The sequence below is a fragment of the Silene latifolia genome, chromosome 5, assembly GCF_048544455.1.
Source record: "Silene latifolia isolate original U9 population chromosome 5, ASM4854445v1, whole genome shotgun sequence".
Classification (NCBI taxonomy): Eukaryota; Viridiplantae; Streptophyta; class Magnoliopsida; order Caryophyllales; family Caryophyllaceae; genus Silene; species Silene latifolia.
The window spans coordinates 39,109,915-39,128,371 of NC_133530.1; the positions used below are offsets into that span (position 1 = coordinate 39,109,915).

General features: G+C 37.3%; 2 protein-coding genes across 2 annotated transcripts; one reads left to right on the plus strand and one right to left on the minus strand.

Moving 5' to 3' along the window:
* The first annotated feature begins 11,599 nt into the window (after positions 1–11,599).
* LOC141657294 (uncharacterized) lies at positions 11,600–14,269 on the plus strand. Its single transcript, XM_074464471.1, has 4 exons — positions 11,600–11,781; positions 12,177–12,303; positions 13,591–13,663; positions 13,878–14,269. Exons 1-4 carry the CDS (start codon positions 11,751–11,753, stop codon positions 14,124–14,126), a joined length of 480 nt encoding a protein of 159 aa, XP_074320572.1. The 5' UTR covers positions 11,600–11,750; the 3' UTR covers positions 14,127–14,269.
* On the minus strand, positions 14,169–18,218 carry LOC141657293 (phosphatidylinositol 4-phosphate 5-kinase 4-like). The gene is made up of 9 exons (XM_074464470.1): positions 17,848–18,218; positions 16,801–17,114; positions 16,545–16,712; positions 16,295–16,460; positions 15,932–16,048; positions 15,650–15,843; positions 15,256–15,386; positions 15,087–15,165; positions 14,169–14,751 (listed from the first exon to the last, which is right to left on the minus strand). Exons 2-9 carry the CDS (start codon positions 17,109–17,111, stop codon positions 14,466–14,468), a joined length of 1,452 nt encoding a protein of 483 aa, XP_074320571.1. The 5' UTR covers positions 17,112–17,114; positions 17,848–18,218; the 3' UTR covers positions 14,169–14,465.
* Positions 18,219–18,457: the final 239 nt, after the last annotated feature.

Sequence of the window (18,457 nt, forward strand, 5' to 3'; positions counted from 1 at the left end):
AATAAAGTAGGGCTCCATTTCAGATTAACGAATTTATAATGATAAGGACGGTGAGAAATCTTTAAATTGTGCGACCTCATCGGGAAGGGGTAAGGCATTGGGATGCGCAAAAGAAAAGTCAACGAGGCAATTTACTATTAAAACAAACAATAAATAAATTATCGTTCAATACCTCAAGTTGATCACTCTCAATTACGGAATCATAGATAAAAGAATTCATTACCTCTTCCGTGCTAGAAGTGACTACCGACTCAGCCTACCTCCTTGTCTTCCTCGAATTCGTCCCCGTAAATCGCAGCCTCAAGCGCATCCAGCTCGGCTTTGAATAAGGGAGATTCACCGTAACCGTTATCATCGTTAAAATCGTCATCTAAATTAAGCTCAAATGACGAATTACAGACTCCCAATGACCAAATCGATCGATCGAGCGGAATTATTACTCGATCGACCAATTTCTTCCCGCAATTCACTCGATCGAGTGGCGGAATCACTCGATCGAGGACTATCCTCCTCGCATTCCACTCGATCGAGCTGTGATATCACTCGATCGAGCAAGTTCTTCTGAAAAATCACTCGATCGACCAATAATTGTCACTCGATCAAGTGATACCTCCTCCTGTCTGCGCTGAAATCTTCGCGTGGGGTAGTGAAATATGATAGGAACTCGTCGTCCGAGTCATAGAAGTCATCCTCATCATTGGGCAACACGGTTTCCTTACGAGAAAAACTCGCTCTCGGTAAGATAAACCTCTTCTTCTTGCATCTCAATTTTGCTAACCGAGCTATTTGTGACTCGATTCGGGATTCGAGCGTCCATATATCTATCACTCTCTTGCATTTGTGATACAAGCATTCTCGTTAAATATGTCGACTCCGCGATCTCTTCTCTCTCTTTCTCACCGCTAATTGAGCAACTGCAGACTCGAGCTCATCAAATCGCGAGACATATTCTTGCACTTGGAATGCAAGTTCCTCCATCAAGAATTTCAGCTCCGCGAGGTCTTCTTCTTGTATCTCGGGGAATCTTGTTGCGGTGGCCATTGATAGGGCGGATGTGGCGGCACAACTACAAACGCATTGTGCTCGGCAGAACCACATCTCCCGCCGTATATCACCGTCTGTTCCATAAAATGGGACATCGGTGGTGGGTCAAAGGTACTCAAGCCTTCCCTTTGATCGTCTTTCACCTAGAACTGTCTAGGTAGTACTGTAAGGCCTATCAAAACAAAGACTAAACAAAAGATTAAAAAAATTTCGAGGGAAAAATCCCCGAGGCTAAAAAAAATGTATAAAATTAAACAAATAAATAAATAGATTGCCTCCCCGGCAACGGCGCCAAAATTTGATACTCACGTTTCGTACCAAAAAATAAAATACCTAGATTACGCTAACGTGATCGGCGGCAAGTAGGGTCGATCTCCACAGGGAGGCGGTGTACTATCTATTTGTCTATTTATCCGTCTAATGTCACTAATGGGGGTTTTGATTGATTCAACTAAACTAATAGGCGAGAGAGGAAAATAAAAGGAATTAACAGCAAGAAAGGAAGAAGTATGCTAAGAGTCGGTCCACCGTGGCAGCTATCAGATCTATACTATCGGGAATATTAAGGCGATTAGACTATTGATAAGAAGAGCTATGATCGTCACCTTTCGGTCCTTAAACCGCCCTAGAGTGTAAACAGCTTAACTTTCGCCCTCACTGCAATACCCTATTGTAATTAAGCAAGCCTTCCCTTCCAATCTTTCGATCTAGGTCGGGGTTAACTAGAATTATTGGTCTCCCCGCATGCATTCATTTGACCGGATAACAATTAAATTGCCTAATACAATTCCTATCGCAAGGCTAATCTATTTAATACAGTTAAGGCATGCTACCACGGCTTCCCTAATCCTAACATACTAGGGGAAATTAGCTAGACATGGGAATGGGGGAAACAAGAAATAAAGGAGAAGAAATAAACATAAATAATGAAGAAAAAAGAAGAGAAAGAGTTAATACTAATTATTGATCCTAATAAAAGCAACAAAGAGCAAAGGTAGGGAGAAGAATAACGTGATCCCCGCCTCCGGTAAAGAGAGATGATCCAAATGAAATCCCTAACTCCTATTTATAAGAAATTAGGGGTAGGATTAAACCTAATGACGAATATAACTAAAAAGCCCACCCGTCAAGAATATCCACTCGATCGACCACTTAAATCACTCGATCGAGTGAACTTCACTGAAAACACTCGATCGACCTAGAATAGTGCTCGATCGAGTAAGGGCATATAGAGAACTGGTCGATCGACCATATAACTGCTCGATCGACTGTTTATTCATCCTAAAACCACTCGATCGACTAAGAATGTCCTCGATCGAGTGATTATTAACTTCAGCAGCTTAGAATTCTTGTTAGTTCGCCTTGACTTGTCCTTTTAGCTCCCGGAACACCTTCACGCATCTCAAGACAGCAACATTTCCTGCTCCAAATCATCTCTTCCTCCAAATGCATGCGAAATGGACGGTAAATGGCTTGATTTCACTCCTTTCGGGTCCATACCTGCAAATAAGACATAATAACCCAAAGTAGCATATTCGGGGCATTTCGTAGCATAAAACCACGATAAAAGCATAGAAATACGTGCATAAAATAGGCTAAAAAGACTATATAAAATGCACGTATCAGCCATGTTGCTTTAAACAACATGCGGTTTACTACGCTCCTACAAGCATTGGGGAACAACCGTCTAACCAAACAAGACCAAGGTTTTTGAAAAGGTTTTGACTCAATAAAAGAAAGCTAACTTGAAAAAAAATACAACTCGATAACAAACGATAAATTACAAACAATGAAACAACGAGGAAACAAACGGTATAAAAACAAAACGAGAAAGGTAAATAAAACGGCCACCCCACGGCCCAAACCAACGGCCACCCTCACGGCCAAGACAAGGCCAACCCAGTTCCTAAGTTAAGTTCATTGGTTAGATCGAATGTTTGCGAAAAGAGATAGGAAACAAGTTAGAAAACGAGTTAGAAACAAAGTTGATTGATTGTCGCGCAAAGTGTGTTTCACACGGCCTAAAGGATCCAATTAGGTCGATATCATAAGATTAACGCTTACTCGTCGAGTGTTAATAGGAAGGTGCTAATCACGCACTCCTATGCTAGCGAGAAATCAAGTGATAAGAAAGATGCGTTCAATTATTTACGAAATCGTTAGTTGATTTTAAAAGCTATGTCGATGCACCCTAATGTGTCTAATCAGGTTATTAAATTAAATTAATGTTATCTAAATATGTCATAGGTTAACAATCAGAGGTTAGACTAACATACAACGGGTCCTAGGGTATGTCGACTTGGCCGAAACAAAAGGGGGTCGAAAGCGAAGAACGAAGTTAGACAATTGTTTTATTTATGCCCTACCTTGAACACGAGGATATGTAAATGAGACGGGGGTGTACGACCGACTGATGTAGCGGTTTCTTTTCCCATCTCAAGTCAACGCGGGTGTTCGTGGTGGTACTTTAACTCATACTCGGACTAACTAGTTTCATAGTTAATTAAAACAAACGATAAACAAAACGAAAACAAACAAAAAACAAACTATAGAAAAGGCATAAAAAAACGAAATAAAAAAAGGAGAGAAAAGGGGATTTGATGCACCCTCAACCTACATGTATCGTTGACACCGTCTTGGGTCGTAATCGATGGTAGATTTTATCTCGAGAGGCCGTCGTCGACGAAGAATAAAGCAAACACGCGTTTTGGAAAGTTTCTGGACAGCGATTTTAAAACAGTGATATCTCCCTCGTTTCACGACGAAAATTCGATTCGAAAGATGTTTTGGAAACTAGAAAGAGAGGAGAACAGGAATCTTAAAGCAACCCCTGTTCTTTTTGGGTTATTGGGCACGAAAAAAGAGCACAAACAGAACTGGACAGACAAGAGTAAACCGCGAAAACAGAGTGTTATTTCACTCTGTTTTTCGAGGGATCTCGTGTACTCTCAAGGGCAATTTGGCTCGTAAATCTTTGTCTAATGTGTATATGGATGTTATGTGGTTAATTAGGAACAAGAAACTCGAATTTTTATGGAGTTTTGATGGAGGAACGAATGGGTTTTCGAAGAGGACACACAAACAGTTTCAGTTTGTGTGTCGGTTTTGTTTAGGGTTTTTGAAGGATGTTTAGGGTTTGTTTCTGAGGTTTAAAGCTTGTATGTGATGCTTGGATGTGTGGAGAACTTAGAGGAATGAATGTATGGTGAAGGGGTGGTATTTATAAGGGTTTGAAATAGGTTAAAAGGGAGGAGAGGCAAATCGGGCTCAATGAACATAGCTGCTGTCCATCGGTTTTGGGAGGGGTTTCTAGGGTTCGTTTTGGGGGATTTCTTGGTGATCAAGCTAGGATAATATGGGTAGGATACTAGGGTATGGGTTAGGGTTAATGGGTACGGGTCTTGGTAGTGTTTGAAGTGGGTTTGGGCTCGGGAATTGGCTCGCAAAACAGGGGACTGTTTGCGGTTTGGGTGCGGGCTGCTTGTGGTTGGTTTTGAACGAGAATTTGGGCCATGGTATGGGGGTTCGAACATGGGTTGATGGGTATTGGTATAGGTGGGTTAGTGTACTCGAGATTCGTGCCAATTCGCAAAGGAAACGGGCTTAAAAACCGAGCTAAAATCGAGCTCAAAACACACGATGCAAAACGAGTTTTTCGCTTTTAAAATTGATTTTTCAAACCAATTAACAAATTGAAATAAATGACTTTTCAAATCAAATATACTTATAAAATGATTTTTCAAATCAAATATTTATTTTATTTTCAATAAAATAACTTAAGAAAATAAATTCAAAATAAAGCTTTAATTTAAATATCATTTAAACTAAATAAAAATGAATTCACTCAAAAAAACACATTAATTTTAAATATCATTTAAAATAACAAAATGAACCCACTAAAAACATTAATTCAAATATCATTTAAATTAACAGAATGAATTCACTAAAAACGTTAATTTAAATATCATTTAAATTAATAAAATACTTCATCGACGACGCCCATTCTACCTCGTAAAACGAGCTCCAAATAATGACAATGACAACTAAAGAATACATGTGTCCTATCATCATCGGGTGTTTGTCGGGTTCTCTATAAATTCCAATATCGACGGATACGGGTATCTACAACCATAAACATTTGAAACAGTAAATACCCAGAAAAATGAAGCCAAAATTGTATATAAAAAAGAATAGAACACGAGTTGTATACGGCGGGAACTGAAAATGCGATGGAGGTTACAGGAAAACTGAATCAAAATCAAACAAAAATGAAGCAATCGAAAATCGAGATAGTTTTTGTAACGGAGGCGTCCCGTTACCCAATACTTAGTTGATTAAGGTGATAAGAACAAAATAATAGCGAATAACAAATAAAGTGACATACAGATATACGTGGTTCACCAGTAAAATAACTGGCTACATCCACCCTGAAGGAGAGCAAAATTCACTATTGTGGAGATAATAGTACAAAAGTAGACCGGTATACAAGCGCTCAATATGAGCCAAAAGTATACCCTATTCTACCAACAAAATAGTAATCTCAAAGAGACAAAAGAGACTACCCAAACAAGATGAAGGACAAACAATCTTGTGACCGCCAAGATCCGAACAGACTCCTTCAATCTCCAAATTCAGACGAACGCCAATCTACTTGAGCCCGGAACAAACTGAAGCTTCCTCCCGAAGGGAACCTCACAAATCGACTCTCATAAGATTGTGCTCACAAATACTATATCCACCTCCTTAATTAACCTAGACTGATATAAGGGTCTTTATATAAATTTATTCCACCCTAAATAAGAGATCTAGACTAATTAGAAATAAAGACTATTAGGAAATATAATAATAATTTCCTAAAACTAGTTAACAAGGGTAAACCCACGTAATAAACTAGGAATCTAAAACTAAAGTCCTAATAAAGTCCACGCCATGACAAAAACATAAAGCTAAGACAATCAACAGCAATTAACGTCTGACATAGAGACAAGGCACATCCACGCAAATGATCAGACATACACGCGACGCACAAGTCACGAACAACCTCATTTGTCTATGCTTCTAATTACTTTGTTACTTGCCTTAGCTTAATCCGTCTTCGACACAAATTCAAGGCATAAATCCTAACAAATCTCCACCTTGACTTGAATTACCCAAAAACAAACCAAACCTAAATCAGCTTCAATTGAGTCGATCCTCAAGTCACTACTTGTCCCAGTAATCTCCACTAACTTGAACACAACTCACAAATGGACAAACGAACCAAGTGTGCAACAAACGTGACCAAATATACGAAGTACCAAATGTAGCAAGTTGCAACTACCAAGCGTACCAAGTACCATATATCTTCATACCAATAGGAAGGCCAAACGTAGCAAACTCCGAAGAGAGCAAAAGCTACCAAATGCCAACACAAATATATGAGATACCCAATGTCACTAATGATGGAACGGTGTACCCAAAACAAACACACACTAGATTCCAAAACGAAATCTCCTCCAAACATCATGGCTAAATGTACCGTCGTACCAAACTGCCCATAGAAGGACACAAATGCCATGAACAAAACAAAAGTTTCACCTGGGTACAAAAGAAAGCGTCGCGAACACTACCAACATGCCTACACCAAGGCAACAAATACCCAAGTCGAAACCAAAAACACCATTCTATGTGAGCACAAATCACCTCCATCAAAGATGCAAATTGTTAGACTACCAAGTCCAACCCAGAAGCTCCATAGAACAAACTCCTGTCAAAGTTTCAAATGACCCCTTATGAGATCCAACAACTCTTTTTTAAGAACCCAAATGGCTCCACCTGGAACTCAAATTGCCTCACTGAGATGCAAAAAGAGCTGTAAGTTTGTCTTGAAGGATCCATTAGCTTGACCTGTATAGTAGCAAACACCACCTTACCGCCAACACTACCATCCTTCCACAAACTCACCAAACCCAAAAGTATGTCAACTTTCAAAATATTCGCTCCCAAAATCTTTCCACCCATATGTCAACAAACCCAAATTAACGCCTAAAAGACAATTACAGCGGAAGCAGATCCCAAATCAGAACTCTAGCTCTAATACCAATTGTTGTAACGGAGGCGTCCCGTTACCCAATAGTTAGTTGATTAGGGTGATAAGAATAAAATAATAGCGAATAACAAATAAAGTGACACACAGATATACGTGGTTCACCAGTAAAATAACTGGCTACGTCCACCCTGAAGGAGAGCAAAATTCACTATTGTGGAGATAATAGTACAAAAGTAGACCGGTATACACGCGCTCAATATGAGCCAAAAGTATACCCTATTCTACCAACAAAATAGTAATCTCAAAGAGACAAAAGAGACTACCCAAACAAGATGAAGGACAAACGATCTTGTGACCGCCAAGATCCGAACAGACTCCTTCAATCTCCAAACTCAGACGAACGCCAATCTACTTGAGCCCGGAACAAACTGAAGCTTCCTCCCGAAGGGAACCTCACAAATCGACTCTCATAAGATTGTGCTCACAAATACAATCTCCACCTCCTTAATTAACCTAGACTGATATAAGGGTCTTTATATAGATTTATTCCACCCTAAATAATAGATCTAGACTAATTACGAAATAAAGACTATTAGAAAATATAATAATAATTTCTTAAAACTAGTTAACAAGGGTAAACTCACGTAATAAGCTAGGAATCTAAAACTAAAGTCCTAATAAAGTCAACGCCATGACAAAACCATAAAGCTAAGGCAATTAACGTCTGACATAGAGACAAGGCACATCCACGCAAATGATCAGACATATACGCGACCCGCACAAGTCACGGACAGCCCCATTTGTCTATGCTTCTAATTACTTTGTTACTTGCCTTAGCTTAATCCGTCTTGGACACAAATTCAAGGCATAAATCCTAGCAATAGTAAAATACAATCAAAATACAAACGAAAAATAAACAAAAATAAATGAAGTACAAACGAAAAACAAAATCAGACGATAAACCTTGATAAAAAAGATGATTTGTGACTTTGTGTGGCAGAGGGAAAATGGGTTGTTTGAGAAGAGGGAAAATAGGGTTGAAGAATTGGGGATCTGAACTTGAGTTGGGTAATAGGAGGGTTGATACTTGAGAGTGAGAGGGGTGTAAACTGTGAAGTCGTGCAGTCTTTTAATTTTTTTTTTTTTTTTTTTTAAGTTAATCTCAAACCAGGTCAAAACCATATATACGGTTTTCATTTTCCCCGACCCGGATACGATACGGTTTTCAAAAAACCGTATCGTATATACGGAAATCCGTGTCGTATATACGGAAAATTGTATAACAAGAACCGTATATCGTATCGTATTCGTATAAAAAAATCGTATCGTATATTTTTGCTCAGCCCTACCCCTAGTGACAGGAGTCACAAAGGGGCAAACATGGGTATGGAACCATCTCCCGACATAGTTTCACAACAATCATCCAACCAACAATACTAACCAACCAATCTCCATCAATTCCAACAACGATCACATGCCAACAATCAATTAAATTATACAGCCAACTGAGTAGGAAACCCTACCTTTGTGTAAACCATAGAATGCATCTATCGTCATGTTACGCAAGACTCCTTATCGTATCGTTGAGAACGATCGATGCTGATGACGGTGACCACCGCGACTCGATGACCTCATGCATATACTGTCTACCTCCCCGGATTAGTTCATGGTAAGACGATAGATGGGCAGTGAGAGATGAGAGGTTAGAGAGAGAGTATTAGGTTTAATAAGTGACGGAAGAATAAAATGAAATGTTATAAGTCACGACCTCCGCGTAATATAAACTATCGCGCTGTCACGCCAGTACTCGGTCGAGTAAGCATCTACTTGACCGAATTCACCGCACTCGTTCGAGTTACTCCTACTCGGCCGAGTGACCGCTACTTGACTGAGTTTCAGGTCTGTTCTTCGACTATACATATCTCTCTTATTCCATCTCTCACTAGGGTCCTCTAAGGTCAAAGGGTTGGTCAATGAGCCTCTAAAACGGCGGGTATTATAATTGTCACATGCAAGTAAGCTCACTACACAACTATTCCATCATAGTTCATCACATAACATACACTCTAACTACCCACTCTCAATCTCGCCACGCGGTGACCGAATTGAGGCGAAGAAGCCATGATATCCTTGAGGACGTCTCCCCAACCGCATCAAGTAACTCTTAGGTCCTCTACCCGGGTTCATTTTATTAGAGACTCCTACGTTTATTGGGTTCATTGGTTTTAGGTTCCAAAATCGCGTACAAAGACGGGTTCAGAAACCGCTTTAAAACTCAATGTTTCAAATCAAATTAAATAAAAGTGATAATTCGTAAGACGTCTTGAAACACGAAAATCGATTTTTCAAATCGGACATTTAACAAATTCAAATAAAAAAAAACCTTTATTAATTTATTTTCAATAAATTATAAATAAAAGGTTAAAATCCAAATTAAATTCGAAAATATAAAAATCAATAAAATAAATTTCAATTATTTTATTAATCAAATTATAAAAGTTTAATATCAAAACTTTTAAAAATCAATTTTAATTAAATAAATTTATTTCAAAATACAAATGATTTACATTTCATTTAAACCAGAAAGACCGTCAACTAAGTCCAATTCTACATTGTAAAACGAGTTCCATTAAATGAGCGGCGTCGATGAAAATACATAATGTCCTATCATCATCGGGTTTTTGTCGGGATCTCTATAAACTGCAATATTGACAGATATGGGTATCTAAAGAAGTACATCAATATGAATGTTTTTAAACTAAATCGGAACATTTTAGATAAATCTACAACTTCTCTTTTTAAGTCACAAATACTATTTGTTTATTCCTTCGACTTCTTCTTTAGATCTTGTATGACAATATGAACCTGTTGAGCTTTATCTCCATTAATATCATTCATGTCTATTTTTTCTGTTTGCACCATTAAAAGCATTCACATTCAGCACATTTGTAGTACAATCTTGAAAGGTTTGCTTCCATAGGTCCAGATGACCTTATGTTGAATCTTTTTTTTTTAACATTTAGGGCAACTTTTGTTATCTAATTGCACCCTTTTTGAAATTGATCTTGAATGAGATGATTCAATGCTAGTATGAATGTTTTTTTAGTAATGTGCTCTCAATTAAACAACAACAAACTCCCTTTAAATGCAATAAGTCCAACGGATAGTTTGATGTAGTCGTTACAGGTATCAAGCGTGCGTTGTGCATATTCTCAAATCTGAGGGGTATTCTGTGCAAGTACTAGTTAGTTGTACAGTTTCAAAAATTAGTTATTCTAACTCATTCAACTACTCCCTCATATTCTCAATAACCCTCCCTATTTCCTTTTCCGTTTATTCACAATATCTTCCCCATTTCTATTTTTGGAAAGTGTTTGTGTGGTTCAAATTTAATTTTATGGTGGGGTAGTGTGTTTTTGTGGTCTAAATTTAATTATATAGTGAGTAGTGTGTTTCCTTAATCTTTGTGGCAAAATGAAAAGAGAAGGTTATTGAGAATATGAGGGAGTATTTGTCAGAGTTAAGGCGTAAGGGTAGATGATGCACAATTTTGAAAAATTGAGGGGTACCATGAGCACATTCTTAATTAAAACCAGGGTATCACGTGAAAAAAGTTGAAACCACAGAGTACCATGAGAATTTTCTGTTTTTATTTTTATTTTTTTTGTTTTTTTTTGGTGAGAAACTGACAAGATATTGAAGATATATTGATTTCGAGGAAAAATTTATACAATTTGAATACACAAAATCTCATTATAGACGGCACATATTCGTCTATAATTAAAGACGGACCAAATACAATACCACATTTCTAATAGGACAAGCAACAAGTGGGGTGGGGGGCAAAAAATGTCACCACTTTCAAGCTATTTGACCCGTCTTTAGCTATAGACGGATATATTCGTCTATGGCAAGACTAGCTGAATGTTACAATTGTGTCAAGTTATGAGGGTCAATCAATACTTTCGCGCAAAAAAATGTAAATGGTAAATAATATCATAATTTTTGCAACCCACCATTTCATAAATATCACTTTTAAATAATCTTAACCGTTAAACTAGGTGAAATATGTTTAAGGTAAAACGAGAACGGATTTTTTGTCCCACTTTCGTCTTTCATCTCATGTTCTATCAACTTTATCTTCTAACACATTACCCATTTAAAATGATTTACACAATATTCTCTATAATCAAGGATTATCTATCCAAAAACAAAAATAATTGGGACGCGAAAATGGAATAAAGAATTGTCGCTCAACCAAGAAATTCCTAGAAGAACAGATAAACCATACCGAACCTCGTTGTATTACGTACAAAAAGAAGTGTAAAGAGTGAGAACCGATTCTTTATCTTATTTTGTGTCTCATGTTATGTCGTAAGATTAAAGCTATAGAACCAGCAATGAGACACAAAAGTGGTTATTGGGACAGGTGAGTACGGGTGAATTAAAGAGTTGGCTTGACTAATCTCTATACCCTTTGTTGTACTTCATTTGCAAGCAATGAATTATACTCTACCTCACCCACAAGTTTTATATTCTTATAATCTTAAACCAATGCCCACTTTACATTACATTTAATTTGTTTGACGATAAAACTACATAAATTATAGACAAACAAAGGTGTAGTTTCCATTTAGTGCAAACTTTGTCAAATTAAACTTACATTTGAAGAGACAAAATGGGTCAATCATTGCAAAAACTTACTCCAGGTATACGGTTATTATCTTCTTCTCTTTACTAGTTTACGTCGAAACTAATTCGATTTTCTAAAAAATCAATTCATAAGCTATTGCAAGTAATACTTGGTACGTGTTTTAAGTTTGCCTTTGTATGTAAAACCGTCTAATTGTCCAATACGTAGAAACGGAGAGTTTTTAGATTTTAATAACTCGAGATTTTTTTTATCCTTGTTGCATTATTTTTAAGGAAAATGAGGTGGTGTTATCGATGAGTGTATTTTCCGGCTATGCTGTCACATGCACCCATATTCTAGAGCCAAAGCTCAATCGCTAAAACACTTATGTATATTTGTATTATGTTATTTATATACATTTTACATTAATATTTCATCTAAATTAAAATAGGGTGGGTTGTAATTAAACAGGATCGGAGACGAATCGGGTGAAGCTGATGGGTGAAATTGCAAGCAAATACTATGACGAACATTTTTCAGAAATTACTAACGATGAGACAACTATTCACTTCTACAGAGCAATTTGTGAAGTAGTAGAGTATGATTTTAATCTTCTTTCCTAGTTAGTCTCTTAATCAGGGGCGGCCAATAAATTTCCGTGGCCCTGTTCAATATCGAAAAATGTGGCCTCAATGAATAAATAAATTTCAATTTCACGCAAAACCAATCTAAAATTGTTGTCTTATAAAAAAATACAATATAGAAAATAATTTTTTGTTCATAAACTACAAAAACAGACAGTAAAATATTCTCCAACGATATTATTTATCTTTCTTGAATATATTTGACTGTCTTGCATTTTGAGAAGCAAACTCATTAATCATATCTTTGTATTCAATTTGCTCCAAAATCTCATTCTCGATTGCTATCAACGCCAAACCATTGAGCCTTTCTTGTGACATTGTAGACCGCAAATAAGATTTCAACAATTTTAATTTCGAAACACAGTCAGTCAAATATGACAAATAACAGTCTTCAATCTTCAAAAAGTTTAACCTAAAATAAAAACATTCAACAAGTATTAACAACAACAATCAATTGAAATAGCAAATAGACAAACAAATTGAAAGGAAAAAAACTCAACAAAAACCTAACTAATGAATACCAAAAAAAAGACACCGTAACAATTGAATACTAGAGATGATCGAAAATTTAATGATTGAAAACTATAGATGATCGATCATAATAAGATATTGTTTTAGCAGATCAAAATTTGAGTGATTGAAAAAATAGAGGTAGTCGATGAATTGATTTGTTTCAATGTGGAAGAGAAAAGAGTAAAATGTGGTTGTGTTTCCTGTGTTTGTCGTAGAAAAGTAGGGAGTTTTTTTTTTTAAATTAGAAAATCAGGTAAGTTTGGGCCCTTTATTCAGTTGGGCCCCGGTGCAATGAGCTGAATTGCTCTATATTTGGGCCGCCCATGCTCTTAATTTACCCTTATAATATACGGAGTAGTAGTACAAAAATCATTACTGATTTGTTTGGTTACGGAGTATATGTTAATTATATCACATTACACGTTATGTCATGTACTCATGTTATCCAACTCTTCATGATAAGGCGGAACCAGGATTCCCCGTTAGGGGAGCGAAAAAATTTCAGCGGGGGCGAATGAGTAATTTCACAACATAAATTTGAAAAAAGTTAGAAAATTTAACTTAAAACTTCAAATATTTCCGTTTTTCAGCGGGAGGGAACGCTCTAGTCGATAGAATGCATCCTTCTCGCATCCCCCTCTTCTTGATACTGTATCGTCCTTGTGACCCGTTAGTCATTTTAAACCGGAAAAAATTGACATATTTTGGTATGATAAATTGTTGGGCAGAGAAATAAATGGAAGTCTTGGCAACACCCAGTTTAAGGTACCAAAGACTGAGACTCTTCAGCTAGCATTCAATGTAAGTAAAGTCCTTCTGATAGCTTAATATCATGATTCATCCATGAAACTTTCGTTACTGTCAGTATGACACGATTTCATTACGAGTCATTCAAAAACAATTTCTCTGTATTTTCAAGAGAAAAGAAAGGCTACGTACATCCAACCTGCCTTAACTAGTCTACCACATGGCGACTTTATTAACTCTCTAAAGCAGTGGGTTGTTAATGATGCAGAAACATCACAAAGGCAAAGGAAAATCACTGACAAAAGAAGAATTTCAAAACATTCTTCATGATGTAATAATGGAGACAGGATTTACAGGCATCGGTGCAAAGGACATCATATTATACATATTTGGAGTTCCTGTCACAACCTTATTGATCAAGAAAGGTGTCCTTCCTAAAGCAATTCCTGATGCCCTTTTCATCCCTCTCGTCACTTCCGCCACCGTCTTTTTTCTTGCCAAATCTAACAAGATTTGAGTCACTTCTGATTCATGTGTTTCATCTTTGAACTTGAGATTATTACGAAAAATGAAACACTAAACTGTTTGCGCTTGTTATATTGTTAATTAACAGCCGGTTGATTTGATTACATACTAAGTTTACTTACTCTCTAATTGGCATTTATGGTATCTGAAACTATAATCTATACAATCATTATACTATTATGTAACAATGAACCAAAATACAGAAAAAGAAAGGAAAAGGGGACGGTATTGATCCTCGATGCACTCTGGTTGATCTCTAAAACCATGCATAACAACTTTCAAAGATGGCTTCTTTTTAACTTGTATGCTTAGCATGTCTATTCCGTTGTATTCACAAATCTTCGGCGTAAATTCTGAGAATGAAATCACGAAATCGTTTTGAGTAGAGTTTTGGATCCACGGCGGAGATGGAAGTTGCATCATATTGCATGGCCTTGTAAGCATGCTCAAGCTTTTTACTAATGTCATAGTCTTGAAGTATGTCTATGATGCCGAAGAACATTACAACATCATAGAATTCTCCGGTTGGCTCCATTACTTGCATTTCCCCTTCCATTCTTCTAATAGCTCGCTCTACTCGAGCTGGCATGTTTATCCCTAACCTTACACTAGCCCACCTACAGATTTTCATCACAAACAAATCAACAAAATTCACGGAATTAAGTACGAGTCTTAAGGTTGCTTTGATGCATTGGTCGAGATTAGGCAAACCGGACCAATTCCGAGATCAAGATTGAAATTTATATTTACTGTCCTACTAGATTATCATAGTTTACTTTATACTAGATACTAGGGTGCAATCAGATTAACCAAAACACTTCACTTTGACAGCATGTCGTATTTAAAACAATAGTCCTTCCGACTAGACACCAAGACACTTCACTTTACACCAGTTACAGTCCAGTCTGAGTAACGCAAGTCGTGTAAAGTTTAAAGATATAGTGAGTCTCACCAAGCTGGATCGATTAAGAGCTGATCCATATCAACTCTAGATAAACGAGGACCACTTTGATCACTTTCAGATTCATCACCTGATCATAAGGGTAGTAGTATCAGTCATGTTCAGGGAGAAAGTGGTAATGAGATTAGTAAATGAAGATATAGATTGTAGAAGAACAAACCAGTAGGAGTTCGAGCTCCAGAGGGAATCAGGTCGCCTGCTTTCGATGCTTCCCTAAAGTGAATGCCTACAAGCATGCTGTAATCCATGATTCTCTCTTGTTCCAGGAACTCACAATCTCTATCTACTTGTCTGTTGACATAAAACTACATTCGATCAAGAATTCAGGACGCGAGACTAGTTCATAGCCTAGTGGGGTACTTAATGTCTATGGCCGATTGGTTTTAGAATGAAATGTCACCAGATTGGAGTGAATTGGAAATTTCTTGCGTCGAGACAGATTTGGGCTTTCTCGTGTCAAGCCGGATTTTGCCAGCTCTGATTTTCGGAAAGTTTAATAAGTAGATAAATTGCAGTAGAAACAAATTTGCCAGTAATGATTACAGTGAGAGTACCTGCAAAGTTCTTGAAACCATGACTTTTGCAATCTAAAGATGAAGTTGAGATCAAGGTCTTTAAGAATTGTACTAGCATCTAATTCTTCCTCGGGTTTATCAGTCGAACGACCGAGTGAGGAGCCTTTCAAGTCAAACCGCCTATGAATGGTGTATTCGGTGCAAAAGAGGTTTCCCATGATAATGAACCTCACCTGAAGTCAAGAGCATCAGTATTTGCACAACAACTAGAACAGTACTTGCCCAAGTAGTGAAGTACCGAAAATATATCAAGTTTCTTACTTTCTTTTGGATTGCACCTGTTAATTTTACACAGTGAAGGCCAAAGAATTTGGTGACAAGGGTATTCTCGAATGATCGTACATGGCTGTAGTACGCTGATAGCATCCTCAGAAGTACCTAACAACACAAATATTAAGCACTGCTCAGATGATTTGTTTATTTTGATGACTGTTGGAGCTGATATGACCAGAAGAGCTGTAAGAATTTCCCTCCTGGCATAAGGGTTTAAGCTAGATATCTAGTTTTGAGGCGAGTTTCAATGAACATCAAAAACTCGCCTCCAATACCTTAGAAACTAATCTCGGCCTATAGTAAAACCGTCACAGCCAAGTATTTGCTTTTATCAATGAATTTAACCATTACCTTAACTTCTGCCTTCTTCATTGTCTTGATCATATAACGATCATCACTACTCAAGTAAAAGAAACTCCCGCTTTTACCAGGAGAAGACAACTCCCGAAGGGCTTCGTTCCCACAAATCGACAGCATGTAATCTGCTGCATCAACCTTAAAGAGTTTTCTAAGCGCTCTGGTAAAAACCGATATATCAGTACAAATTCTTGTATAAGGCGATATCTTGTAAGAAATTTTCTAAGAAGGGTAGAAGAGTGACCTGAAAACTAAAGGACAGTAATCTTTCCATTTGAATTCACAGGAATTGTGGGGAGGAGTATATTTAGAGCCTTCTGCTGGAAATTTGGTCCAAACTTTTTCTTTTGGGTCGAAAGCTGATGATTTCAAGTCTAGTGATGTTGGAGGAGCAGGTCTTCCTACAGCATGCCTGCACAATAACTAGCCTATATCAGAAATGACTTTAGCAGTAAAACTAGCGTAGATATGGAATTGCATGCAGAAGATGTAGGAAATACCTGATACCCAATTGAAGATTGAGCATAAGCTCATAGTTTTTATGACCTTTAGTAATAGTCTCCCCTTGTTTCTTGCCAGCTTTGGGTATTTTTAAGGGTCTACCAGGAGTAGTTGGTGGGACCTTAGTAGTAGCGTAATTTTCAAGGTCAAAATCCATATCTCTGCCACCAACAGAACTCCTATGATGTCCTTCACTTGGATCAGTATCCCACATGTGTCCTCCCCCGCCTACCGGTATTCTTGAGTCCACTGACATACGGGCTGGCCTCACTGAGCTGCCGCCCTTTGGTGACTTCCACGACGCCAGCATCTTCTGCCATTCAAAAACATTAATCTTTTCAGTTCCAACACTACTAAACAACTCATACTACTAACTCATGCTCACAACATCAAACACATTTGTGTCCCATTCCCTCTTCGGAAATGAATCCCTTCAAAATCAGTTTCTTTGAAATATAATATCTTCATGTCGTCTTCATCATATGTGCTTCATATTCATGACCCAAAAACCTCTAGTCTCCATTGGGGAGGAATTTCTCTACCTGGCTAGTCTCAGTTGATAACGACGAACACATGGTGCTATCACTCCTACGGTTGTTGTCCATGGTAGTGCTCCCCTCAGCCTCCTCCTCCTCGTCCAAGTTGTCATTTGCACGGCCCATAGACAATGATGACCCGAATATGCTGTTAGCCTTTTTCTTGGCTGCCGCTTGGGTTTTTCGAATTGTAGCTTCCCATGCTTTAGCCACTCCACAGTATGGATCGTTGCTCATGCTGGGTTATAAACAGAATGTACTAATACTTTTTCTTAGCATTTCCTTTACTCAATTCATTTCATCAAAGATTTTATATATTTCGACCTAAATAAACATACAAACGGATACAAATCTTTATGTATGAGACGAATCCAAAGTGACTAGGTCAAAATCAAAGCATGATGGTAAATAACTAAATAAGTTACTTCTGATCGTCTCATACAATAGGACCGTCTCACGTACAAGATCGACTTATTATTAGAAATGTTATGTTGTGCATATTCTATGTACCTGTCATCAATCTCTAATCTTTCTTTGAAGAACTTCAGATGCCCATATGCAAGAAATGATCATATCTCCAACTATTCTCATTACAATTTACAACAAACTTAAAATCGCGCGGTCTTGCTATCGGAACATGTAATTTTCGCTCTTGATACGCAATCGACGAAGCCAAACCAAGGTATATATATAATAAACAAGTATAGATTCTCTGTTTTTTATGATTTCTATAGTAATTTTTTAAAAATCGAAATGTTTTTTCCTAAGGAAATATTTGAATTATGTTGTTTTTGGTTGAATGATGAAATTATTCTCATGCAATCGTTAATTACTCGAGAAAAACGGAGAGAAATTAGTAGTAAATAATCTACAAAAGACATGAAGAAGAAGAGGTGTTCCAACAATTAGCTATAAGTTCTAATACCCGCATGTTTTTGCCATTTTTAGGAGCCTTTTTTCCCTATAAACTAGAGGATGTCATATTTCCTTCTACTTCTCATAGGAAAATCAACAAACATAAAAATTCGTCACCCATTGTCTTCTAAATTAGGGGGTAAGGAAGATCCCATTCTATAGGTTTATAGTCAATACATAAACGTCTCTATAGTTTTTGACTCGT

Coding starts and splice junctions, on each gene's coding strand:
- LOC141657294 (XM_074464471.1), top strand. CDS start 11,751: ATGGGTCAATCATTGCAAAAACTTACTCCAG. Junction 11,782..12,176: donor ATTGCAAAAACTTACTCCAG/GTATACGGTTAT, acceptor GTAATTAAACAG/GATCGGAGACGAATCGGGTG. Junction 13,664..13,877: donor CTCTTCAGCTAGCATTCAAT/GTAAGTAAAGTC, acceptor TTAATGATGCAG/AAACATCACAAAGGCAAAGG.
- LOC141657293 (XM_074464470.1), bottom strand. CDS start 17,111: ATGCTGGCGTCGTGGAAGTCACCAAAGGGCGGCAGCTCAGTGAGGCCA. Junction 15,844..15,931: donor CAGGTGCAATCCAAAAGAAA/GTAAGAAACTTG, acceptor TCTTGACTTCAG/GTGAGGTTCATTATCATGGG. Junction 14,752..15,086: donor CTCTTAATCGATCCAGCTTG/GTGAGACTCACT, acceptor GAAAATCTGTAG/GTGGGCTAGTGTAAGGTTAG.